The sequence below is a fragment of the Platichthys flesus genome, chromosome 6, assembly GCF_949316205.1.
Source record: "Platichthys flesus chromosome 6, fPlaFle2.1, whole genome shotgun sequence".
Classification (NCBI taxonomy): domain Eukaryota; kingdom Metazoa; phylum Chordata; class Actinopteri; order Pleuronectiformes; family Pleuronectidae; genus Platichthys; species Platichthys flesus.
Window position 1 is genome coordinate 2,429,722 of NC_084950.1, and position 25,316 is coordinate 2,455,037.

At 43.2% G+C, this 25,316-nt stretch overlaps 2 protein-coding genes and 1 long non-coding RNA gene across 4 annotated transcripts in view; 1 reads left to right on the forward strand and 2 right to left on the reverse strand.

Moving 5' to 3' along the window:
- The window catches only part of si:ch211-266k8.4 (USP6 N-terminal-like protein), a 42,538-nt gene extending 24,732 nt beyond the window's left edge, over nucleotides 1-17,806 (reverse strand). For both annotated transcript variants that reach the window (XM_062390679.1, XM_062390680.1), the window contains exons 1-10: nucleotides 17,600-17,806; nucleotides 16,581-16,668; nucleotides 16,375-16,482; nucleotides 15,673-15,865; nucleotides 15,404-15,529; nucleotides 14,199-14,322; nucleotides 13,546-13,615; nucleotides 11,455-11,569; nucleotides 11,163-11,280; nucleotides 6,918-7,030 (exon numbers count right to left, since the gene is read on the reverse strand). In XM_062390679.1, coding sequence (XP_062246663.1) covers nucleotides 6,918-7,030; nucleotides 11,163-11,280; nucleotides 11,455-11,569; nucleotides 13,546-13,615; nucleotides 14,199-14,322; nucleotides 15,404-15,529; nucleotides 15,673-15,865; nucleotides 16,375-16,482; nucleotides 16,581-16,668; nucleotides 17,600-17,751 — 1,207 coding nt within the window. In that variant the 5' untranslated portion in view covers nucleotides 17,752-17,806. The remainder of the gene's footprint in view (nucleotides 1-6,917; nucleotides 7,031-11,162; nucleotides 11,281-11,454; nucleotides 11,570-13,545; nucleotides 13,616-14,198; nucleotides 14,323-15,403; nucleotides 15,530-15,672; nucleotides 15,866-16,374; nucleotides 16,483-16,580; nucleotides 16,669-17,599) is intronic.
- Nucleotides 5,735-10,394, forward strand: LOC133955702 (uncharacterized). The gene is made up of 3 exons (XR_009920899.1): nucleotides 5,735-5,942; nucleotides 6,641-6,798; nucleotides 9,103-10,394. It is a non-coding gene; the product is annotated as an uncharacterized LOC133955702 (long non-coding RNA).
- Nucleotides 17,807-18,748: 942 nt separating the features above from the next.
- On the reverse strand, nucleotides 18,749-23,929 carry olfml1 (olfactomedin-like 1). The gene is made up of 8 exons (XM_062389245.1): nucleotides 23,556-23,929; nucleotides 22,888-22,991; nucleotides 22,579-22,769; nucleotides 21,847-21,950; nucleotides 21,250-21,441; nucleotides 19,721-19,901; nucleotides 19,487-19,646; nucleotides 18,749-19,128 (listed from the first exon to the last, which is right to left on the reverse strand). Exons 1-8 carry the CDS (start codon nucleotides 23,688-23,690, stop codon nucleotides 18,972-18,974), a joined length of 1,224 nt encoding a protein of 407 aa, XP_062245229.1. The 5' UTR covers nucleotides 23,691-23,929; the 3' UTR covers nucleotides 18,749-18,971.
- Between the last annotated feature and the right edge of the window lie 1,387 nt (nucleotides 23,930-25,316).

Sequence of the window (25,316 nt, forward strand, 5' to 3'; positions counted from 1 at the left end):
TAATGTGGACAACTGAAACACACACAGCACTGAGTTTTACATTTTTAAGTTTCAAAACCGACTAACTGACCTTCTGTAAATTTGTATTTCATTATGCATTTACCCTCATTTACAATACTTAATTTTATAACTAAAAAGAACCATAGGATGAAATTGTGTCCTTGAAACCAAATTAGAGAAGTCCATTAACAACCTGTTCAGTTCCTATCATAACAATAACTCAGGTTTTCTGCAGAGAACCTATAAGACTTTAATGAATGAACTCTCCGGCCCAAGTCAAGTACGACGGATCTTTGTAGAAACAGTGAAGCTCTTCACTTGGATCCAGTCGCTGGTTCTAACAACTTGGCCTCATGAGCATCAGACCACAAAAATCCTCAATTATCGCTCATAATGACGTTAAAGAATTCAGAACAATTTTCTTCAAGCCACTTTCAAATATTCATATCCCCAGGCAGAGCAAACACACAATTACAGTCCAAAAACCCACACTCTGCATTTGTCACAACAGTCTGGATTTGCTATAATACTTAAAAACCCAAAGGAATCAACCTCTCGTCTCACAGCCTGTGGATCCTCATTAATCAAATATCAGACAGCAGCTGAATTAGCCCCGATGTTTGTTTTTGTGTGTTTTATGCTCTGCATTGTGTGCGTGAAACCGACAGACAGGAAAAGCTCCCTGGGGCGTGTGGTATTAATTGGTGATGTGGAATACATACAGCAGTCAACATGTGTCTGATGACAATCAGAGGAAAACAAAGTGAGTGCACTTGCACAAAGTTCCTTTGGTCTGTTAGTAAATCAGTGGCTTAAGGGTGAGATGGCCACAGGGTGTGGGAGGAAGAATAGAAGAAGGAGGGAGGGAGGGAGGACTTGAGAGGGAGGAGAAGAAAACAAGAGCAGAGAAAAGAGAGAAACGGAAGCAGATTCAGTTTGGTGTTAGTTCAACTGTTCATGAGTCAAATGTGGCCAACTTGTTTAAGATTAAAGAAACAAGCTGCAATTTTATACAATATGTTAAAAAACAAAACTATGAAAGTTTATTTTAAATCGTCTTCTTACAATTTTTACTAATATAATTATAATATTGATTCACATTGACTTCAAATGCACATGAGATAGATGCATGAACAAACTGAGGAGTTCATTGCGTCTAGTTTTATCATATTTCTATCCAGAAAGTTTCAAAGCAAAATATCCTCCTAAATCCTTTAAGGAACATCTGTAAACATTATAAACCAGAACAGAACTTGAGAAAAGAGAGAAATGGAAGAACACAGGAGCTGAATGCTGCAAACAGAGAAAAGGAATGAAATAAGAGAGAGAGAGAGAGAGAGAGAGAGAGAGAGAGAGAGAGAGAGAGAGAGAGAGAGAGAGAGAGAGAGAGAGAGAGAGAGAGAGAGAGAGAGAGAGAGAGAGAGAGAGAGAGAGAGAGAGAGTAAGACGGTGATGGAAGTAGGAGATGTGGGAGAAGGAGAAGAGCATAATGGAAGGGAGTGGGCCTGTTCACTGCTGATCCCCACTGACCTGTGAGTTCTACCCTGGCATTCAAAGCCCGCCTCCTGATGCGCCCGCAGGCCGACTGCAAGGTCAAAGTTCACCCTGAGAGGTCAAAGATCCAGCCAGGACTCCAGGGCCAGGGCTACATGATGTTGGGCTACGAACACTAAGTAACACATAATGCCTGACAGGGTCGGCGAACTGCTGACATCATCACAGAAGGGGAGAGAAAGAAAAGGAGGGATTTTAAGAAAAGAGAAGGAGAGAAGGAGATAAGGCCTGAGGGATAAATAGAGGAAACTAAAACAACCATATTCTCTCTATCCTGCAATTACAGCTGATAAACTAAGTCCTGAGCTTTTTAATTTCCAAAGTATTACACAACTACAAAAGCCTGAAATTCATAATGGATGTGAGCGATAATGTAGGTTACCTGTAAAATAATAAAAGAAAGTCATAAAAGAACTTGACTTCTAGAAACCCCGACAGCAGGAAGTAACTTGTTTAATATGAAAAGGTACGAGCCAGATTTCAGAATATGCTAATTCTCACAACGTGAACAAATTGTGCCCCAGATTTGAAATGCAGGAAAACATAATTAAGAAAATCCTGTTAATTATTTAGATCACACCTCCATTTAGTTTCAGGTCTGATTTCTGGGTCAGAATATAAACAAAGCTGCTTAAATGACAAGAACACACACAAACGTACACACATGAACACAGACAAACACACAGTTTCTCCTCTTGTGGCAGTTATATAGCAACACATAGAATCCAGGTTAACCTCAGGGGCTCCACAGGGTGTTAGCGAAACAGGGCAAAATGGAGAGAGGGTAGTGGTGGAACACACACACACACACATACACACAGACACACACAGGAAAGCCTTCAGGATCAAACCCTGGCGGAAGGGGAGGGGGGGGGGGGGCTTGGTAGGATCTGAGCCAACACTGTTTCCTTTCTTTTCTTCCTATCGTCTCATCTCCTCTTCTACCTTCAGCTTCTCATACAATTATGTAACATTTATACAAACGGCAAATAATTAATTCATCTCCTAATTTCATCTTATTAAGACCAAGCACAGCATCTCTAACAAGCGTGTGTGTGTGTCTGTGTGTGTGTTCTCCTGCTATGTTCCTGTTCCCCTCCCTCAGTTTGTCTGGACGACCGAGAGGAGTCGATTCCATACTTCTAGTATTTCACATCATTGAGGTCGCGGTGGCAACACTCAGCTCAGAAAGAGTTTCTCTCTCTTGCCTTGAGCGACGCCTCACCACTGTTTTACTTCGAGTTCCTCAAACTCCATGGCTGGGTTTTGTGTTGACCTGAATTGTATGTGAATCACCCAGATGTGTAGGCAAAGACACAAATCTGACTTAAACGATTGTAATTGCAGAGAGAACAAACTTTTACATTTGTCAACCTCGTAGATTTCTGATTTGCCCTTTTACTTGCACAATTGTCCGTGGCCGTTTTACTCCAGGTCAGCACAGTGTAATGTGCAAAGGTTATGTGTTTGTGTTTATGTGAAATTGAAATGAAAGCAGAACACAAAGTCACTGAGTTGTTATTCTGTGCCTGATCCAGGTAGCATGAGGTCTGGTAGAAGGGAAACAGTGTGGTCGTTGTTTTCAGTGAAAGTATTGAACAGTTTTTGCAGCTTCTCTTGTTGGTATATTGCATCCTCTTTTTTCCCTCATGACGAAAGTGCTTCAGTCCCATGAGGCCGACTGGTCCCTGCAAGGTCAGTGTTTGTATAGGAGAAGGTCCCAAATAGGTAACACTCACACCGCAAATACACACAGACACACACACATGAATATACATAAACCCGGGCAGTGAGTCTGCTGGAGCCAGATAACAGATGGACAGTGAGGTCAAAGACGGTGAGAACAAAACACTGAGGTTTAGAGAACAGACGGGCAAAGAGTTCACTGATGGGAGGAGTAAGAAAGCATATCGACAAAGACAAAGTGTCAAGAAATCCTTCAGGGGCAAATCTGCCATAGACGGCTGATAAATATATCAGGAAAGTAGATAATATATGTAAAAAATCAAGGATAACATGAGCCGGGCAGTGAATGCTGAGTCACTTCACTACGGCTCGAGCAGCAGGTGAACAGGAAGAAAAGAGTGCTGGTGTCATGGGAGCCTGCTGAGGAGAACTGGACTCTGGCACCTGCTCCTGCACAAGAGGACAAATGGAGAGCTGAGGAGGGCGGGAGAGGGAGAGGGAGGAGATGAGGAGGAGGAGACGAAGGAGGGCAGAACAGGGAGGATAGTGTAGGAGTCAGGAAGGACATGGAGGAGAGGAGCGTTAACAGAGGAATACAACAGGGAAATATCCTGGAAAGAAGGACAGAGGGACACTTTACCTTTCGAAGCTGGTCGGCCTGACTCAGCACCACATGAGGTCACTTCCCCTCTGCTGACCTGCTTCTGACAGACACCAGGGACCGAACACCCCCCACAACAACATCCTTCACATCAACTGTTCTTACTGCCGCCGATGTACAACAGAAATACTCTTTACTCATTGTACCATGGAAAGTCAAGCTGAATAAATAAAACCATTTCCTAGGGAACTGTATAGATCCTAATGAACAAGAATCTGTGCGTGTGTAATTTGCTGTAGATCCAAACAAAGCAGATCCAGTGGATTTAAAGCCGGGGTTTGTAATCCTAGAAAAAGATAGAACCAAGAGCAGGCTACACTTTGAAAAATGCAAACCAATACATCCCAACCCCTCCAATCAGCTCCTCTGTTCAAGGCTCCGCCCCCAAAAACATGTGAACGTACACTAACTGCTACAAGACGACTTTTCTCCAACTCGTTCTCTAACTTCTGTCTATCGTCTCTGCTTCAGCGAGGTCCGTCTCGCAAAAACACTTTACAGTTCTTCCATAAGTGACATACACAATGCCATGAGAATGAATCTGCTAAATTGAGATAAAGCACTGTATATAATAGATTACTGCAAGTTTAACGTACAAATAGGTGTAAAGTACGGACAGAACTCAAACTAATTAGCTTCAAATGGTTTTACAGTCTTTACAGCACGTGTCACCCTACGTCTTAAAAACCGTTCAGCTGTAAACTCTGAAACGTTTTCCTGGAACAGTCGAGGTCACTGCTTACGAGTCCAGGTCCTGGACTGTTGACGGGGGGGTGAAACACACGCCACAGGACTTGTAACATCGTTGTGATCGTGTCAGAGACAGAAAGAGAGGGAGGGAGGGAGAGGGGGAGAGAGAGAGAGAGAAAGAAAGAGAGAGAGGGTACAGGAATGTGGGATTGGGTCGCAGGAGCAGGGAATGAATCAGCTCATTTCTCCTGCTGCCTTGAGGCCGAGACAGTCTGACAGGCCAGCAAATAAGGATGACTCATCCTGACTCACACACAGCCACACAGGTGCACGCACACAGCCACACAGGTGCACGCACACAGCCACACACAGCCACACACACACACACACACACACACACACACACACACACACACACACACACACACACACACACACACACACACACACACACACACACACACACACACACACACACACACACACACACACACACACACACACACACACACACACACACACACACACACACACACACACACACACACACACACACACACACACACACACACACACACACACACACACACACACACACACACACAGGCTGATGGATTATCCCACCATAAAACACGCTTTTGTGGCTTTTAGTTGCCCTGAAAGGAAACTTCTCATGCTCTCAGATTCTTCTGCCCTTTTCGCAAATACACAACTCATTCTGTCATGCTCTCATTCTCTTTCTCTCTCATGCACACACAAGCGTTGTCATAGGTGGAGCTTCACTTTGGCTGTGTGTCAGTGCAGGAACATGGTTTAAGTAACCGCCCGTACAGGACTCTCAAAGAATTACAGCACACAACACACCCACAACACGGGCAGGACAAGTTCATTTGTCAACACTACACGTGGTTTTCCATTGGTTGGGGAAGTCCTGCTCTCAAACTGAAAGACTACCCTCTTGTATATATGAAAGGGAAATAAAACATGTTTATGTGGACCTATATTAATTTCCTGGAACTGCAACACACACTATCACACACACACCTGAGGTATCACACACCTCTTTCCCAGCTGCATTGGCAATCACAGCAGCCCTGCAGCCACCGACCTGTGACTCATCCTCGCAGCCTTTTTCTTTTCAGGAGGCACACACACAAACACATGCACACACAAGTGTACATGCACACTCATAACTGTGACAACGCACATACATGCACATCGGGTTTGCATTCCAATCCGTCTGCCTTTTGTGAAGATGACACTCCGGTGGTGACGTGTTCCCAGATCTCGTGGAGGTGAAATCTGAACAATCTTCAAAAAGAGAAAAGCTCTTTTGATCAGTCCTGGTACAGTAAGTAACACACACACACACACACACAATCAACCTTTTTCAGATTGTTAACCGACACAGTTTCAACTACTAATAATGACAAAAGGGATAAAAACTGTGTAGAAACGATGCAGCTTGAAAACACACACTTCTGGTTTAACCTCACTTGCAAATGACAGGGTTTCCCACCGACACACACAACGTCCAGCTGTGGACTTCTCTTTGATCCTATCCTTTAAAGGTTCTTTACTTTTCTCTCTGCTCATGTGTCTTATTCTTTACCTGACTCATTTCGTTTTTGGTACAGTACTTTTTTTTAACGAGCAACTCTAGAGCCCATAAGATTTGTTTGACTGGCCAGTTAAAAATGCTCTATGTTTAGTTTTCACTGTGTAAAGTGATGAAGTGCTAGCTAATCATGTTTCACTTTGTTGTCGTGATCTAATCTATAAAAATAACAGATGTATAATCCTATAAGAAGGTAAATAAGGAACGAAAGACACAAATCTCTAATTTATTTTAACAAAAATACCAACCAACAATTAACTACTTGTAAACTGGAGATTATAAGTGGAGCGGGGGGAACAAGGGCCGATTGTTCCCTCCTCTTGTATCAAGGTTCTCAGGAACAAGATGGAGATATCGTCCCCGAGGTCCGGCCACGGTACAAGGTGCCGTTAAGACCAGACAACCGAACCGTGTGTGTGTGTCTGTAACAGGATCTGCACTGGTGCCACTGAGGGTTAAGTGATGTAGGCCGAACCAGGACCTGGAGTTTGAGTGACTGAGCTGCGAGTGGTCCCCAGTGTCCCTCTGCATTATGAGCTGCTTCCGAAGAACAACTGCTTTGAGTCGGGGACAAGAGCCGGGTCCCCAGGTGAGGAAACGCTGGTCTATGGGTCAGTGGTTAAGGTTAGGGTTAGGGTTTGGTTAAATAGTGGTTATGGTCTCTAAAAGTGACCTGTTGTGTTACAAGTGTGTGTGTGTGTGTGTTACCTGTTTTGGATCCATGGTGGCTCTCATCCAGCACCAGACTGTTCATACATTTAATCTCCCAGTCTTGGACTTCAGTATTCCACAGTGCAGGGACTAAAACTATGTACTTGGCTCTGTGGGATTGAAGCGAGTGAATGAGAGGAAAAGAAAACAGGTGATAATCAAATCATTTAAACGCTAAACCCCATTATAAATAATTATAAAGGAAAACACAAATACACCCAAATATATAGCTTGAATTGAGAAAGTAAACATTTTTAAAAGCAAAAGATAAATGTTAATATTATCTGCATTGTTTCTGTAAAATAAATGTTTTCATATCAGCAAACAAACCCTGATAGCAGCAGGTCAGTGAAAAGCTCATATCGTCTGATCTGTGTGAAGCTCTAGTGTTCAGGAATGCTAATTGGTAAGTTCTGTGTAAAAAGAAATTAAAAAACATGCGTCAAACGATCACACAGAGCAAGTCTGAATGTTTCTGAGACATGAAAGAAAGAGAAATGAAAAGCCGAAGCAGCGACTTTACAGAAACAGGCCGTGTCACTGTGAGGTAAACAGATGACGTGTCAACCCCTCCAGCTGAATGAGGGTGTCAATGTGTCAATGAGGATAAATGAATGAATGAGAGGAGGCAAGAAGACGGAGAGGAAGGGGGGGGGGAGGGGCAGAAAAAAATGAGAACGCAGGGAAGGTTGCACGGCCCAGAGAGGTTTATGGGAAGGTTTATTGAGAAGAAGGGAAGTAAACAAGAGGAGAAAGAGACAGGGCTGGTGGAGGGCGCTAAGAAAAACTGTGTATGTGAAGTGAGTAGGAGGGGGGGGGGGGGGGGGGGGGGGGGGGGCGGGGACGAGGAGAGACAGACGGGACTGGGGACAGGAGATATGGACACAAAAGGAGGCACTGAGAGAAAGAGGTAAATGAGTCACTGGGGTAGTGAAGGTTGTGTGTGTGCGGGGGGGGGGGGGGGGGGGGGGGCTCCTGTTTGATAATAATGTGTTGCTGTAACGATTCAACTGTTCAGACTCTTTCTCAGCGGTAATTAAATATATGTTCTTGGAAACAAAGAACATTTTAATTGTTTATAATGATTATTATTAATCTGGTTCCAAGTCAAAACAAGTTCAATACATTCACAGGCATAACAACAACACAAATATTGTGTAACAGAATTATTGTGGTGCTGAAACCAAACAAAAACTCTGAATTACCTGCTAGAAGTTATATGAAATATGATAAAGCCCTTAAATTCCTGATGCCAGTAAGTGGGGCTATGACCATGACTCAAAGTAATTATGAATATACTCCATGTGAGAGAGAGACAGAGAACTGCATTGCATGAAACTATCAGTGTGTGGACAGTAAAAACTTTATGGACGAGTAAATATCGCTGCACACAGAGCAAAACACGAAGTTGATGATCTCTAATATTATTATGCAAAGTGTAAGATTTGGTTCATGATGCAGCTGTGGCAGGAGAAATCAGAATCTGTGGAGCCGCCGCAGTCTAGATAATTAATGTGAAACACTGACTCTCGTTAATAATTCAAATCATCACAAACAGGAAACTGATCATCGTTTCCTCACGGAGGTTTACAGATTTATAGATTAAATGAAAAGAGCACTGACATCAGATCAGTACTTTGAGTTTGGGTGAACAGACTGGAGGAGTAACTGACACCGAACAAAAGAGATGGAGGAAGAGAAGCTGATTTATGAAGAGGAGGAGGAGGAGGAAGAAGTGATGGATGTTCAGATGAGGAGATGAGGAGACAGCAGATTTATCTCAGAACCAGACACAGAGAAAGTGTGTGAATCCTCCAGAGAGTGAAGCGGCTCTGTGAATGGTGATATATGGTGTTTTGGGCGTCATTGTTACGACCTGGGTCTGAGCCGACAGCTGATTGACAGCCCAGTGTCACCAGACAGTCACATGAGATGGATGAGCCTCTCAACCAATCATTGATCAGAATGGCCTGTGCGGCCGCATGACAGCTTTCATTTATAATGTTCAACCTGAATAAAAAAAAGAGGAGCTCCTTAAAGAGCATTAAGAGAGGTTGACGACCCCCCCCTCTTTAATTTCTCTCCCTAATCAGTGCACCGTCTTCTTCCAGCCTCTTCCCTCTCTCACCCTCCATTCATCTTGCTTCCCCTCTCTTACCCCATTGCCCTCTCTCTCCCTCAGAATCTTCCCAGAGTAAGGGGATCCTGCCCTGGGAGACAGTCGGACCACTTAGGGGTTGACTTCTGACCGGGCTTTCATAACGATGCCAAGCAGGCAACAAGGACTTCTCAATGTGACGCGATGGCAGGCTGCCCGCTGAACACCAGAGCCCGGGCAGAATGAGACTCGCAGTGCTGCCCTGGATGCATGAATATGCAAACAGCAGGGGAAGTGAACCCATGGATCAAAATGTGCTTTTTCCTGTAGCACAGAAAGCTGTTTTCAGACCTGCACTGAAGTTTGGGTATTTCCCCGAAATGTTCCAGAGGGGCTGGATTTAGGAGCTCAACGTCTGAGTCAGTTGCTCCGGACTTTTTCCCTGAGCTTCTCCCGTCAGCCCCCAAATAAAATGTCCACAAAACAGTGACCCATGTTATTACACTGCTGGTAATTTCCCAGAAACTTCCCAGTAAACCAGTGGCCAGACAGACAAGAAGATTCTAGAGCTGGTGGCGAATGTGTCAATGTGCTGTAAACAAAAACTAAAAAGTTGGTCTGCATTCTTCAGACCAGCTGGACTTCAACAGGTTAATGTAAGAGCCCATCTGAGCAATAACTTTATGAAAACTTGATTTAAATACCTCAAACGAGCTGATCAGAAAATGTTAAGTTCAGTTTAACAGCTGTGTATCTGTTCCCCAATAATAATAAAGATATGTCCTTCATTATCCCCTTTGCAAAATGTTGCCAGGTGCCTAGCACGACATTTCCTTGTTGCTGATAAGTTTCTTTATCTCGGCCTGTGACACAGTTTATGGAAACTTAATCCAGAATCTCCTCCAGATCTCTGTCCAAGGAAAACAAGCTCCGGTCCAAACAGTGAGACCGTTTCTACACACATTAGAGTTAAGTAGCCATGGGAAGCTTATCCATTAAAACAAATATGATAAACTGGATTTTAATCATCACTGCACACCAGTCTGTGTCACACACACACATACACACACTGGCTGTATACACAAACCCAGTGACCCTGCTGGGTTGCCATAACTACCGCTCCATGTCAACAAAACATGTCCGCCGGCATGAGACGTTTATATTGAACATGGTGAAAGAGAGACAGAGGGGTCCGCCTGGAAGCAGCGTGGGCCGCCATTCTGGAAACTAATTTAGCATAAAGGAAGTTCAATCCAAACATGTACAAAATCAACCGCGGGACAACAATGACGTTGTGCGTTTCCTGGAATGCTCGGTGTCAAAACACGTCCAGCCCTGATGAGCCGATTCATATTCATGAGCTGCCTGCGGTTTCATTTAAGATCTCAGCTCGGAGAGAACTGCGCGGCTCAGTCTTCAGTGGGAACCATTGTTTCCAGTACAATCAGGAGGGTCTGAACAGACGAGGATGAAAATTATAGGGTCAATAAAAAACAGTCTATATAACTGTGGGCACAGAAGTATGGACGTTCATCAGTAACCAACAACCGACTGATTTATACTTTGAGTTTATGAAAAATATGTTAACACCGGTAGAAAGGCCGTCAGGTGAGGACTGAGGTCCAGGCTCGTTAATGAGGGTTGAATATTGTGACTATGCACTGAACCTGTACACAGTTCCCCCTCATGTGCATCTTAGTGACTGATCAGTGGTAATTATTAGTGGTGGGGGATTTTTTTTTTTATTTTTTATACCTTATTTACAATTTTTGCAATATTTAATTATATATGGCTGGCAAAGCATGACGAGGAGAGTTTCAGAGTTTAAAAGATACCTGAGCATTCCAGGCTCTGGTGTGTCTGCTGAGAGGGGGTTCTCCACTGCAGGAGATATAGTAACAGCCCAGAGGAGCACTTTAACATCTGGGCATGTTGAAGTGAGTTGAGCAGTCTTATTTTTCTCATTTTTTGTAATGCCTTTGAATTATATGGGGGACATGAATCGCAATAATATTGAATCGTGGCCCGAGTATCGCTGCTATCGGATCGTCACATTTTTGCCAATTCCCACCCCTAGTTATTATCAGAGGCCACATTTGTTTACATTCAAAATGTTGTCCCATGCACAGCTTCCCCTCACTCACACATCCACAGGGACCCTCAGCAGCAGCGGTAGCACCGCTCCCTCGTCGTGCTGCTCCATCAGCCGAGGCTCCAGCAGATCCATGATGGTCAGAGCGATACGGAACACCGCGGACAGGCCTGAGGACGGAGAGCGGCAGTTCCACACATCACTGCTATCACAGACATTATCACTGTGCTGGGCGGCGATAAGACGGAGATAAGACACATGAAGTCTGTTAAATATCAACTCATTTAACTAGTGTGCTTGTAGTTGTGTGTACGTGTGTGTACGTGCGAGTCGTGTGTTAATACCGTGCAGTATGATGAGGTCCCAGGCAGCGAGGACAGAATCCCAGCAGGGCAGCGCGGTGAAGAGCGTGAGGAACCATGGCATCACGAAGTGGACTGATGAGACTCCCACCGACTCCTGCAGGGAGGTGAGGGAAACGAGGAGGGGAGATTTTAACACAATCAAACAAACTTTTCAATACTTGTTGCTCTGCCAATTTCTGTCAGTCTCCTTCACTGACCCCCTAGAAGAACTGACAAGAGCACAGCCCCAGAGGAAGAGGCACAATGGATCCATGTGATCCGTCCGTATGGAAACTAAAGCCTCAGAGCGAGTTCACACGAGTTCTTAATGTGACACACACACTAAATTTGGTCTAAAATCAGGTTTACATTTAAAATAATGATGGTGTGTAATAGTCACTACTTTCAACAGTAGTAGAAACAGTAACACTTAATCATACATCTGTTTTTATATGGTCCATGTCCCATCTCCTAACTTGGAGAAGGCAAGGATTTCAGCCTATAGTGAACCCAGCTCCCAGTCCAGATGCTGGGTTCACTTTTGGAAGCTGTCCTGTTGTCTTTATTAAAGGTCTATGGTTTGAACCTGAAGGCTTGTGTGGAGTTTACATGATCTTAGTGTGTCTGTTTGTGTTCTCTCTCGCTACTCAGGCTTCCTCCCACAGTGCGAACACGTGGCGTCTCAGTAAACGTGCGGGTGATCGGTTGTTTCTCGATACGTCCGCCCTGTGACAGACTGGTGAACCCGTCCAGCCCCGGGTCAGACTGGCTCCAGCTCCCACTCGACTCTAAGGATAAGCTGTACGGCTGGTGGAATGGAAGGACTCAACATGCACTCAGATCTGGAGGGTGGAGCAGAACCCTGTTTACAGCTCGCCTGCCGTCACTGTGCTGGACAGCTCCATTACAAAGGAAACGCTGACCTCTGATCTCTAATAGGATTTCTGTAAGAGGGGGAAATTATTGTGCCGACAACAAGGCTCCGTGGCGTGCGTGTGTGTGTCTGTGTGTGTGTGTGTGTGTTGATGTTTAGGCTCCAGAAGAGGCAGCTTTCCTCCCAGACCTGCTGAGTCAACGTGAAGTACAACAAACCCTTCAAAGACACTTAAGCAGCATTACCCGAGGCCTTGACTGCATCAGTGTGTGAGAGTTTGAACTGTGGAGAACAAGGTTGTGAGGGCGTCACAAGCAGAGGAAGACGCGTAGTTTACAACAAGACGTTTAGAGAATAGAGGACTAAGACTCTACAGCAGCTCGTAAAACAAACACCATGATATCACCAAAGTTATTAAAATTCATCCTGTGGTTGATATCAAATCTGCACCAATATATTTCAGTCTGGACAAGAAAACCTGACAACACCAGAAAACAGTCAAGCTATTCTTTCTTATAAGTTTGAGAAATCCTTTGCAGCTCAGTTATGTTTCATCAGCCCTTCACTCTTTGCTTCAGTTATTTATGTCTCATGCTGAACACACATTTCAATAGGACACGACAGAATTATGAGATCTAATAAAAAAACATTTAATTGTTTCTAATAAAATTTACAGTTTTTGTTGGGAGAAGCTGGCAAAACAAATATCCAGTATCATGATATTTGCTTTTGTGGATATAAATTTAGTTTTGACAGCTTCACTTTTGGTGAAAGGTTGTTGTGTGTCTGCAGTGAGACTCAGTTCATGCAGTCAGTAGCTGCACAGTTGTTAAACCTCAGCAGGGACAGAGGAGGGAAGCTTCACAGCTGAAGGCTTGTGGTCGACAGAACAACCAGTGACTCTGCTGCTGGAGCCCGGAGCCGACACAGTGAATGACAGGAGGCCCCGCTGATGACAGATACATTACAGTGGCCCCTCCTGTGCAGATGAACTACTCATCACTTGGCCATAGGGCCTCAAACACAAATACACACACTTTCTTAACAAAGACATTTTCCTGCTGTATTCTCACTCTGACATTTTCTGCACATATCACTAAAAGGCCTGGCAGGAAAAGTTCTGGTCCTGAGCAACGGCCTCTGTCTCTGCACATGTCGATGATAAAAGAGAAGGAAAGTGGAAATCTGAGCTGAACAGAACCTCGAGAGGAACTCACCAGGTGCTGAGAGAGCTTCGGCTTCCTGTGCCTCAGGAACTGGTCGAACACCTTCACCTGGTGTTGGACCCTGAAGAGAAACAAGAGCATCGTTGAGCTGGGACCATTGAAATGTACAATTGACAAATGATTATGAATAAAGGCCACCAGGATATGGGCTCTGCATCATATCTGATATCTTGTTAAAGTCCATCACATACAGGAGAGAAATGCAGTTAACAGATTAGCTCACAGTGTTACAGCCTATTGCACTTGGGGTAGAGTTCTTTTATCAATAAGGTCTAATCATGTGTATTAGACCAAGCCTTACATCATAACCGCTTTTTAACAAATCTTTATATAAAGGTTGTTGCTAGATGTCACTCAGCTTTTTCTCTGGACTAGTCTCAACAAATATTTAATCAGTAATTTCCCTTTTCCTGTTTTGACCCAAAAAATAATATTTATTCGTGCCATGAAGTCTCTGCTGCCTGTGCAAGGTCATCATCATGACACAGCACCTTTATAAAACTCTAATAACCAAATGTCCCCTTCCTTGATTCTCCTTCATTAACTGTTGTGATTTAAACGTTCGTACAAAGTCTTTCTTACATCTCCCACATTAACAGTTTATAGATATGATTGCATTGTTATATCCAGTCACACACTCTTACTTGGAGAGGCTGAGGTCAAAGAGTTCAGCCAGATATTTAGGTTTATCCATTAAGGCTGTCAGAGCCCAGAACGCCTCCTCCTCTCCCAACTGCATCAGCAGAACAGCAGCTATGTAGGACATGCCTGTAAAACACACACACACACACTTGATGTCCATTCATTGTGGACGCCCTAACCCTTCCCTATAACCAGGACCCAAGAGAAGACGTATGGCCTCATTAGGACCAGGTTTTGTTCGCCTTGAGGACGACTGGTTCTCATAAGGTCAGCGTTTCTATCAGAATTCCCAGGAGAAAACCCAAAAAACAAATGTTGTCTACACATATACACACAATTTTTCCATACAGGATGATTTATACACCGTATTAAAAAAGTGTACGTTACAGGACCTAACATTCATCAAAGGTCTGAGACATTGGGGTTCAGTTGAGAGGCACCAGCAGGTGAAACTGCTGAGCAGGATGTGTAACCTCAGTGAGCTCTGTAGAGTAAACTATGAATATCTGCCCTCCTCTACTTCAGTGTCTCTGCCCTAAATTAATAAACTGGGCACAAGGCAGCGCTCCGTGTAAGGCAGAGATTTACTGCTGCAGACTGTAGAATATTAATGGGATACATAAGTTAAGAAGAGAAGGGAAGTTTCAGTAGAAAAGATTTTCCACTCGGTGGTTTACCACAGACAAACAAAAACATAAATAAAAAGTCACAAAATATGAAAAGTCTGTTTGAATCTGATGCATCTGGAGATTTATACATACTCATACTTGCACTTTATTGTAGAAGGACTTCTGAAATGATGAGAAAATCTTACCAGATTATAGTATCGTTGATTCTTTCAAATTTCCAATGTCAAACATCAAATAAATGCAGATATTCCAGATCAAGAAGAAACTCTCAGTATTTTCTCACATGTTTACTTGTGTTTATGTTGATATTGTTGAAGGAGCCAGGTTTTATTTTGCAACATAAAGAAGGAAGGTTCCTGAGGCCCTTAATATTAATAATCCTCTGCCTCCATCAAGTGGTCACATCGTGTACTGCAGCTATCTGGAGCAAATCACTAGCATGACGTCATCCTAAGGATGACACCAACTACATTTATGAGTCTAGTTCAGCATTTATTTATTTTAACTGGTTTAAATGATCTTAAGGAGGAATCAGATGTACTGGGCCACACTGGACCAGTGGTGTGTGAGTCAGTTACCTTGGCTGTACCCGACCTGTGGGTTGTATTTCCCGTAGGCGATGAGGACCCTGAAGAGCTTGGCCTGACCCTCGATGGCCTCGGGACTCTCCCCCATCAGAGAGCGGTGGGTTGGGAAGGAGCGCTCTGTGAATACACGTCAACTTAATAATAAATATAAGTGCTCTGTAGCTTCCCCCCTTCAACAAAAGATCTAAATTCTATCTCTATTAATAATGTTAAACAAACAGAAACCAGGTTTTTTTTAAATGGAAGGTGTTTAAACTCACGCAGGTCCAAGGCGATCTGTCGAAACAACGTGATGTCGTCCACAGAGTAGCCCGGCTCAGGGCAGTTGGGCGACAGCCGGGGGTTCAAGTCCAGATCGTTCTGCGTGTCGCTGAGGGTTGTTATGGCCGACAGGATGCCGTACTCACTCACACCTAAGTCCACCAGGGGGCCCCGCACCTCTAACAAGCACTTCTGTAGGTGAGAGAGGATTTCATGGTTATGAACTAATCAGGATTCACAAGCTGCTAGAAAGAGAAAAACAACTGCTCACAATCACATTCACACATATTGACAAATCTACAATTAACTTAACCCACAATCTGCAAGTTTTTGGACTGTGGGGGGAAACTGGAGCACACAGCGAAATCCCACTGGGCCATATGGTGGGAGTTACATCATGATGTCATTATGAAGTCCAGAAAATGACATCACATAGACAGAGTGTAGTCATGCCTCATGCATTAAAGTTGGCAGCCAATGGGATTAGAGCCATGATTTACAGCTTACTCAGATAATTGATCATTCATCATCGGATGGTTAAAATGATGTCATGATCATGTGACTATGAAAAGATATTAGTGGAGGCATGAGTTCTACGGAGTGTGATTCTGGTTAGTAATTTAATTGTGGAAATCACTGCCTCAACAAAAGTACAAACACAGGAGAATAACATTTAAGCCGAGTCCCATCTTGTGAGTCACCTGGTAGTTGAAGTCGCTGCTCTCCCTCAGAGCGTCCGTGCTGAGCAGACACCTCCACACTCGACCTCTCAGAGTCGGAGGGACGCCCATTCTGATGAATCGCTCCATCTGACCGCACAACAAGAAGACACGTGTTTTAAAAAGCAGCTGCTGATGCAGAGTGAAACATCACAGTCAACATCTTCTGTAGTTTATTGGAGTCTGACCTGGCTCCTGCAGATGAAGCTGGATCCGTTCCAGTAGCTGAGCAGCTCACACAGCTCCTTCACCCTCTGTGAGCTCAGCGGGGGGTAACTGACAGAAACAACACAACATGGTGAGACCGGACTGATTCATCACAACATAAGAATCATCCGGTTCAGAGAAGAGTGATGAGCAGAGACTGCAGCCGCTAGGAGCTGCTGATGTAATAATTCACAATAATTGATAATGAAAAGTGAAACTGTTGATTCTTTTCCTAATATCCAGTATTAAAAACCTAGAATTACACCTGCCAGCACTATTTATTACAACATAATCATTTGTGTTACTGATAGGTCTGAAAGATAAAAGATTCATATCAGTCAATATCAAGGATTATCACCATAAATGTCACATTTCTATAATTGTTTTTATTTAAAGACAGAGCTCTGCTCCTGAGTGATGGTTATATAAAATAGAATAAAAACAATAATAATGATAAATCAAATATTTAAAAAAAAATCGAATTTACATCAACCATACCGAGATCAAGTGTTTGCGTGTTAGTTTGTAGGTTGAGGACAATTTAGTAATAATTCATTTAGATTGTTTGAGATTGAATAAAGATTTATTTAATAACAAATCAGAATATAGTGACACCAATAATGATAAAAATACAGATGATAAGAGCGATAAACATAACATGATACAACAACTTGTATAGAGATGTGTCTTAGGAAGTGAGATAAAACTGGTAATTAAATATAATATAGATATAGAATGAGCTACATGAGAAACCACGTCGTCACAACAAAGACACAACACAGTGTTAACACAAGTCCAAGCCAACATCCTCTTGATTAGCAGCTGGTTAGCAGCAGGTTAGAGCTGGTTAGCAGCAGGTTAGCAGCAGGTTAGCAGCTAGTTAGCTGGTTAGCAGCAGGTTAGCAGCAGGTTAGCAGCAGGTTAGCAGCAGGTTAGCAGCTGGTTAGCAGCATGTTAGTTGCTGGTTAGCTCCCCCCCCAGGAGTTGCTCTGCCCCGCACCTGTACTCGTGACACCGGTGATGGACCTTCTGCTCCTTCCTCCTCGTCAGGTTGAAGCCGAACTCGTCGAAGCGCAGGTCCTGGTCGCTGCGCCTCCTGCTGCTGGAGCTCCTCCTGAGGACGGAGCTCCTCCTGCTGCTTCTCCTCCTCATGTTTCAGACCCTGAACTTTTCTCCTCACACTTTGCTTCACTTTTGAATTCTCTGATTTCTGTGTATGCACAACGCCCGCCCCCGTCCTGACTCCCATTGGGTTAGCTGGTGCGTACGAAGCACGGTGATTGGTTGAGCCTACACTGGACTGTCGCAGTAGACCAATCAGAGGAGGGCAGAGGCTGGGGCCTGTCGCAGCAGCTGTTCCGCTTAACGGTCATATTAGACACGCCTCTTTCACTACGTCATCATTAACGGTAGTAGTGAATCAGAGCGCAGAGGATTTCATATGTCCATCAAACATGATATTATATATGTTTATCTTTAAATAATACCTGATAATGATTTTCAATACCAAATATACAAATACAATTATTATACTATTATATCCATGATGTCTTAATATATATATATATAGATTAAGTATTATTTAAGGTCTGGATTATCATATAGTACATGATCATCCTTAAAGAATATTTAATGGTAACATATTGTCATAAATACACAAATATTGTTTTATACATGAGGTCTGTCTATGAATATAAAGCAAAACAATTATTTACAGCATTTAAATAGTTCCAATAAGGTTGTGATTATAGGGGCAGCAGCATCATTTAAAAAAGAAAGAATATTATACATAATATTTAATAACTATTATAAATGTAGGTCTATGATCTCTTAATCATAACATTGTCTTAAGAGTATAGATGGATAGATAGATAGATAGATAGATAGATAGATAGATAGATAGATAGATAGATAGGTAGACGGATGGATAGATAGATAGATAGATAGATAGATGGACAGATAGACAGATAGACAGATAGATAGATAGATAGATAGATAGATAGATAAATAGATAGATAGATAGATAGATAGATAGATAGATAGATAGATAGATAGATAGATAGATAGATTAAATCATAAACTATAAACCACATGTGACAGCACACATTTTCAATCCTTCTTTTGCGTCAACTCAATAAAAAAAAAAACAATATTTTAGTGCACTTTATTATGGTGATACAAAGTATAAAGTCTCTGTATAAAATGCAGTTGCTTGGACACTATGGTTAACAGTGATGAAGGCAGCGTCCATTGCCAGCAAAGGATCACTAAACTGAAAACAGCAGGTTATAAACTCACAGGTAAATTTGTCTTTTTCTAGACGGAAGCTTTGCTCCTGAGTGCAGTGACAAGTCAGGTGTTTGGTTCTGTGCTCATTCGGCAGCGACCTGGTGGTTCCTGCGTGTCTCCACTCTGTAGATGGTCTGGTAGCCGTCGTCCCAGGCGTACAGCTGCTTGTCCCCGGGGTGGTAGTGGATGCTGCTGTGGCTGGTGTAGCGCTTTGGGAAGAACAACACCGGACTCTCATTGCTGAGGACACGTGGCAGAGAGGAGAGGATTGGTGAAGGGGAAGAGTGTTCAGAAGGGGAAGCGATCACATGTTTTAGAAATCTATTGCTAAAGGGGTTAGGGTTGATCCTCAGTCAGACTCAGCTGTCAATCATGACGTTTCATCCCAGTTATAAAGCATCAATTAACTCATTAACTCAAAAGTAACATTAACATTTCAACGTATATCATCGACCTAAAAGAACAGAAACCATCTTTGAGAAAGTGTAGTTTGGTTCAAGTCCCATTTGCTACCATGGAGGAGACGGCTATATTCTGAAGCCAGCCACCAGGGGGCAATAGAGATCTCGTCCATCTTTAGTCGGTGGTGTAAACCAACCTGTGGATGGTGTCGTGGATGTCGTAGAGACACTGGATGGTGGAGCGTCCTCCGTAGCGCGTGTTGTAGACGACGTACAGCGTCCCACATATCAGGAAGGCTCCTTCAGCATCGTGGCTTCTACACTGTGTGTCCCACGTGTACTCAACTGCTAAACTCACTGTGGAATTAAAGTTTATTATAGATCAGATTAGTTATATACGTATGTAGACCTGTAGGGGGGGTGGTTTCTACCTTTATCCAGTTTGGTAATGACCAGGTTTCCTCCGTACTCAGGGTCAGCGTGGATGACCCACAGGCCGAGTTCATCCACAGCCAGGTCCAGGTACGTGTCGGGGTTCAGACTGTAGACTGGGAGTCGACCTGCTCCTGGGAGGAGAGTGTTGTCCACCACTGTGCTGTTCGACAGGTCCACCTTCATGTGGAGGGAAACAATGGAAATAAACCAATCAAAAAATACTTCAATCACAGTTATGTTCAATATCTTTGTCGCAACAGAAGAGCAAGAGTGCAAACAAGACAGTGGTATTTCACTTTGGGAACTTTCACATCTAATCAAATATACTTTATTGTCCTACAGGGAAATGAGTCTGGTGCCAAAGTGCTACAGCAGCTGCAGAAGAGAACATCGTACAGGAAACAACAACAACAACAAACAACCGTACATGAGGACATATCACTCAAGACCCAGAAGAATAGTGCAGAAGTGAGTTGAATATTGGACCTGCCCAAAAAACACTTAAAATGATAAAACACTAAAGATTTTAGCAAGATAAACATGATGAAAAACAGAAACTGGCTTTAAAACCAAAAACCAATATGTGAAATGCGTGAGACAAACATCCACCTTTGCACATTGCAATCTGACACTGTCCACTGTCTAGCATCTTGCATTTCACTTTTTACTTCACTTTTTATATCTTTTATCTATTATACTTTTTTAATTAGATATGTTTATGTCTAAATAAATGTAACTTTGTATACATATTAGAAAAAGGGAGTAAATAAGAAGTAAAAAGTGAGTAAATATATATTGTTTCTTTTTATTGCTTTTCTTATGTGTGTTGTATTTATTGTGTTTTATGTTTTTATGTTTCTATGTTCATTGTATGCACCAATAACCAGAGCAAATTCCTTTTAGGTGTAAACCTACTTGGCAATAAATACTTTCTGATTCTGATTGTTTATGTTTTAGTTCAAAATAACAGTTGAAAGGTGAAAAGAGCCTCAGAGAAGAGGTGGTTTGGTGCGTTTGTGTTGATGCTGGATGTTTGCACTCTTCACCTCCAGTGATGTAACGGTCTCTAAATGCTGCAGTGAGAGACTGAGTGGGTGCGGCGCCATTCAACAAGTAAAAGCTGTGCAGAGTTTTCTTCTCTACTGCATTTAATTAAATTATATATTTTTTGAAAACAAACAATTTCCAATTATACTTTCTGGAGCAGTTGCATGTGCTCCCTCGAGGAGAGTGAGCTCAGCTTACTGGAACACAACTGTTGCTTTTGGCATCATCAGCTTTCTGACCTCAACCAACACGGAGCAGCGAAGGAAACGGTTCTAAACTCAACTCCCTCAGTGAGTCAGAAGCTTGAAGCGATGTGAGGTCAGGGGTCAAAGCAAGGCAAATCGTCTCTGAGGACTGAAATCAGCATCGTCATGAACGTCTCCCTGAAGCTGGTGCCCGGGACGTGAACCCTCGGCCTGATGGTTAAATACCAGTTTATAGAAAACACAGCACAGACTCAGACTCCTTGTTCCCTCACCTTCAGAATCTGGTTGGGTGTATCTGCCTTGTGGAAGTAGAGGAATCCGTTGTAGACCACGTGGCCCGTGCCCTGCCAGTGGGAGGGCAGCTTCACCACCTTGGCCGAGGAGGAGGTGGTTCTCTCACTGAAGCTCTGCAGGGAAACGTACTCCAGCAGCGTGTCGTTACGGACTCCACTGAGCAGGTAGACCTGGAGGATTCACACGTGGGACCAGCTGAGTGAGACCTGTGTCCTGTCAATTCAATGCACTGGAACTTTAAAGTACTGTTATGTGAATAGTGACCACCAGGGGGCAGCGGAGCAAACTATAAGCCGACTTTCATGAGGCTAACATGCTAATTTACAGCTATCAAATAAAAAATACATCAAACATGGAGCAAAATGTGTGTTTTTGGAACAGACGAACATTTTTGCAGTAACACAACTACCCGACAACTGCCGCAAGATAACTCACGACAAAAGTTGTTAAGAGAAGAAGTTCGTGATCATCTGTCTCACACTCAGCATAAACACACTTCTCTGCCTGGAGAGAGCAGCAGCTGCTGACTGTAAACATCACACATCAGAACTTCATCTTCACGGAGAAGACCAGACCTTAGCAGATTGTCCTGACGGGTCCTTGAACCAGGAGCCGTGCGTGTCTCCTGCCTTCTTCACGATCTTCAGGGACTTGATCTGAGTCAGAGCCGTGCTGCAGTCTGGACACAGTGCAGAGGAGAAGAAGAGCAGATGGTTTCACTGAACTGTACAAAACCCTGTTTATCTTATTCTAAACCTCTGCCAGGGAAGTTGTGTTTCCATCTGTGTTTTTGCTATTTTGGAAAGATACTACTGAGAATACTGAACGTATTTCCATGAAACTTGGTGAAAGAATAGAACAAAGAACAAGAGAGAACCCACTGAAGCTCGGGGAGGATCTCATTCTTTAACCCTCTGATGTTGTTACTGGTGTATGTATGAGGTCATCAACTGACTGTGCAAGGAAACACCCACAAGAACTACTCTGGGTAATTGGAACACGTCCACCTTCTCAGAGAGGGATTCCTGGATCTTTATGATTTTTTAAGGACCGTTATTCATGAGTGAAATTTGGTGCAGCTTGATTGGATTTAAGAAGTTAAGGAGGAATGAACTCCACTGAGCAACATCTTGACTTGGATTCTGCCCGTTCACGTTTCTCCTCTTTCATTCTCCTCTGCTTCTGAAGCCTTGACAGAGATGCTATAATCATAATCAGTCCACCCACTCAGCCTGCTTCCTCCCTTCCTCCCTTCCTCCCTTCCTCCCTTCCTCCCTTCCTCCCTTCCTCCCTTCCTCCCTTCCTACCGTTCTCCACTATGATCTTTGCTTTCTTCTTCAGCTGGTCCAGCTCTGCAGCTTTTATCTGTTGCTCCAGCAGCGCCTCCTCCATCTCGATGTCGCTCTGCGTGGGCATCTTGTTTTCCAGATACTCCAGCTCTCTCTCCATCCGGTCCACACGCACCGACACGCCGTCCACCTGAGTCCTCACCTCGGACCTGCGGAGGGAAACACCATTTCACTTCATGGACGTTTACTGTGGTTCTTTCATTTTATCGCATACTGACAATTAATTTCTTATTTGTTAAAAGTGTAAAGGTGGTATTTTAAATGTACCTCAGTGCACTGAGGGAGGAGAGATAGGCCCTGACCTCAGAGGACAGGTCGTAGGTCTTCTGGGTGACGCTGGACGTGCTCTGCTCACATTGACTCAGACGCTCCTGATTTCATCAACACAGAAAACAGAAATCATTGATAATATAACTTTTTGCAAAATAAAACAACAAGTTCTCCCTCTTTTTTTTTCAGAATCAGAAGATATTTATTGCCAAGTAGGTTTACAACTACCAGGAATTTCCTCTGGTTATTGGTGCAAACAATGAACATAGAAACATAAAAACACAATAAATACAACACACATAAGAAAAGCAATGTGCTTAACATTGCAAATCATTTTATATTAATGTAACTATGACGTCTCAGTCGTCCTGATATTTGACGTCGTGTGGAAGTGGAACAGCTGCAGTGGGGGGTGTAAAAAAACTTTTCACTTATCTGTACTTAACCAAAGTACAATTATTTTCAGGCACATTCCAATAGATTTGAATAACCCTAACCCTAACCCACAATGATGCAATTAAACTGTTGCATTAAGTAAAGAACATACTGAAGGTATAAATAAAAAGTTAACTTACTGCTTTTACTCAAGTACATTTTACTCTCTTTATTTGTACTTTTACTCTAAAAGTTAAAAAGTGAGACTCCTCCCTCCAGCACATGCTCACCTCCATCTGAGCCAGCCTCCTCTCCAGGTACTGGATGATGAAGGCGTCCTGGGGCGAACCCTGACTCTGGACCGAGCCCAGTGTCAGACACAGAGAGAGGAGGACGGGGACCAGTCGGCCTGACATGATGAACATGAAGATGATATGAAGATGAACTCTGCACTCTGTCTGTTCTGTCAGTGATAACGAGACTCCGGCTCTCCTGCAGCGTCCAACCCACTCAAACCGTCCTCAAACAGGGACATGAATCCATTTGTCCACCTTGTGCTGATGAAAGACGATCCTGTAACTTGTCCTCCTCGTGTTTTACTCCAGTTCCAGTCGCAGCTCCACAACTTCCTGACTCGTTTCTCTGGTCGCTCGCTGCTCCACTGGCTTTTTGGATCCAAGTGAGCCTCACCCACAATGCCTCCCAGTTCCCCTCCCAGTCCCTCCCAGCCCCTCTCTCTCTCTCTCCCTCTCCCACGCTCTCAGTCTCTCTGGATGTCACTCGCCCACCCTTCCCTCCGTGCATCTGAGGTATGAGAGGGAAAACCAATAGATGGGAGGGGGAGAGAGAGAGAGAGAGAGAGCCAGAAACAACCAAGACAGTTCAGACTGGTTCATCCAGCACTTTTATTCTGTAATGGTCTCCAGATGCTGCACTGACACGTCCTCACTTCTCTCACAGAGAAGAAACTGTTCAATAATAATAGAAGAAGTTGTCATGAAGTTAATCAGATCGAGCCAACCACCTATGAAAAGTTCAGATTATGAGTTAAATAAGAAAGTTGTTATATTACGTTCCCCTTTCATTTTAAAAATAAAATAAAATTTCCTTTCACAAGTAACTCAACAAATACATTTCACATTAATCAATAGACATCTTCATAACATAAATATAATTCAATGAGTTTATTCTGTTTCATTATGTTGTTCTTCACAAATCTTCTTGAATTGAATAATATTTTAGGAATATTTAAAACGATTGTCGAGGCTTGTGAACTTATACTTAAATTATGTGAACTTTTATGATCCTTTTCATTTGATATTAACATAAACAGCTTCTGTAGGTTTTCAGAGGATTAAGTCATCAACAGAAATGATATTGAAGAAGTAATATTTTTAATGTTGAGACGAAACGATCTGTGTTTGTTTCTCTGTTAACAAGTTAGTATCGTCTCCTCTGTTTCCATCGTGTTATTCACGTGTGGACGTTCTTCTCAGTGAAGCTCCGTCTGATCCACGGCTGCGTTTAAAGCCCACGACCAGATGTTGTCTGTCATAACAAAGCAGAGGCAACAGGCTCAACAGCAAACCACACATTACCCATAATGCCAGTGGTGAGGCTTGGACAGGAATCAGTCAGAATATTTGAACCACCCTGGATCAGCCGGTCGGTTCAGACTCTGTGTGAAACGTCCGGACACCTAACCTGCATTTTTCAGTCTGAAGACACAGTAACTGTCACTTTGGGAGGTTGTGATGATATTGGATGATAACATGTCTGTTGTGTTGTTGTCTAGACTCGTGTGTGAATAAATGACCGGGCTGTGCTGTGTGATTGACTCACAATAAATCCTCTGATCTTCCTGGTGGACTCTGTGTGTAGAGTCAATGTGGTGAAGGGGTTTTGTTTGTATGATTCTCTTGTAAATAGTTGTGTGTGCTCTTTTATTTTTCCGTTGTGCTTCCTGTTATTGTGTTTTGTGATTCTCTATTTGTTGTTGTTTGGCCCTCATCTCCTGTATCGTGAATCATGAAAGTGACGAATAAAGCTGG

Bases quoted from the DNA above. Each gene is read 5' to 3' on its own strand.
- olfml1 (XM_062389245.1), bottom strand. From the start codon at position 23,690: ATGTTCATCATGTCAGGCCGACTGGTCCCCGTCCTCCTCTCTCTGTGT. The intron at 22,992-23,555 runs GTGAGCATGTGC...TGATGAAATCAG, and splicing joins GGAGGCTGGCTCAGATGGAG to GAGCGTCTGAGTCAATGTGA. The intron at 19,129-19,486 runs GTTGGTTTACAC...ACGTGTCCTCAG, and splicing joins ATCCACGACACCATCCACAG to CAATGAGAGTCCGGTGTTGT.